This window comes from Herpailurus yagouaroundi, unplaced genomic scaffold (assembly GCF_014898765.1).
Source record: "Herpailurus yagouaroundi ecotype Mexico unplaced genomic scaffold, PumYag 61824, whole genome shotgun sequence".
Classification (NCBI taxonomy): Eukaryota; Metazoa; Chordata; class Mammalia; order Carnivora; family Felidae; genus Herpailurus; species Herpailurus yagouaroundi.
In genome coordinates this window covers 1-1,202 of record NW_024416047.1, presented here as the reverse complement: position 1 = coordinate 1,202, position 1,202 = coordinate 1, and the positions used below count along the sequence as shown (strand labels likewise).

Sequence of the window (1,202 nt, the reverse complement as noted above, 5' to 3'; positions counted from 1 at the left end):
GTGGCGGCGGATCTGCACCTTGTGCCGGAAGCGCTCGCCGCAGTCCTCGCAGACGTAGGGCCGCTCGCCCGAGTGCGTGCGCCGGTGGCGCAGCAGGTTGGACGAGACGCTGAAGCGCTTGCCGCAGTCGCCGCAGGCGTAGGGCCGCTCGCCCGTGTGCGTGCGCTGGTGCTGCACGAGCGCCGAGCTCTCGCTGAAGCGCTTGGCGCAGTAGGAGCAGGCGTAGGGCTTCTCGCCCGTGTGGATGCGCTGGTGCGTCACCAGGTTGGAGTGCTGCGAGAAGCCCTTCCCGCACTCGCCGCAGCGGTGCGGCCGCTCGCCCGTGTGCGTGGCCTGGTGCCGCACCAGGTCCGTGCTGCGGCTGAAGCCCTTGCCGCACTCCCCGCAGATGGTCGGCCGGTCCCGGGCGCGCCGCCGCCGCCGCTGCCTGGCCGGGGTCAGGGCGGCGCTGCCCGCGGGGCCCGGGATGGCCACCACCGCCGGAGCGGCCACGGCCGGCAGCACCATGAGCTCCTGCAGCACCACGTAGCCCGGGGGGGCCACCACGACGGCGGCTGGAGCCCCCGGGGCCGAAGCCCCGCCGCCCCCTGCGGCGGGCACCAGCTCCAGCTGCAGCTCCGGCTGCACGGGGGTCAGCTCCAGCCGCACCTCCTGCTGCTGGGCTCCCAGCTCCACCGGGGTCAGCTCCAGCCGCACCTCCTGCTGCTGCTCCAGCTGCTGCTGCTGCTGCTCCAGCTGCTGCTCCAGCTGCTGCAGCTGCTCCTGCAGTTTGAGCTGCAGCTGCCGCTGTTCCTGTTGTCTCTCCAGCTCCTGCCGCTGCCTCTCCAGTTCCTGATCCGACCCCAGGTCAACTGGCATGAGCTCCAGCTCTACCTCTTCCTCCTCGTCTGGCTCCAGCAGAGGGGGCTGCTGCTGCTGTTGTAGCTGTTCCTGTTGCTGCAGCTGTTGCGGCTGCTGCTGCTGCTGCTGCTGTAACTGTTGCTGCTGCAACAGCTGCTGCTGTAACAGTTCCTGCTGCTGCTGCTGCTGTAACTGTTGCTGCTGCAGGTGCTGCTGTTGTAACAGTTCCTGCTGCTGCTGCTGCTGCTGCTGTAACTGTTCCTGCTGCTGTAACTGTTGCTGCTGCAGGTGCTGCTGCTGTAACTGTTCCGCCTTCTGCTGCTGCTGTAACTGTTGCTGCTGCAGGTGCTGCTGTTGTAACA

At 68.4% G+C, this 1,202-nt stretch overlaps 1 protein-coding gene across 1 annotated transcript; it reads right to left on the bottom strand.

The window, feature by feature from the left end:
* Window positions 1-3: 3 nt before the first annotated feature.
* LOC121024256 (zinc finger protein 853-like) lies at window positions 4-1,197 on the bottom strand (the record flags this gene model as incomplete). The annotated part of the gene is made up of 1 exon (XM_040466518.1): window positions 4-1,197. A coding segment is annotated over one exon (1,194 nt), but the record flags the coding sequence as incomplete, so codon positions are not given.
* Window positions 1,198-1,202: the final 5 nt, after the last annotated feature.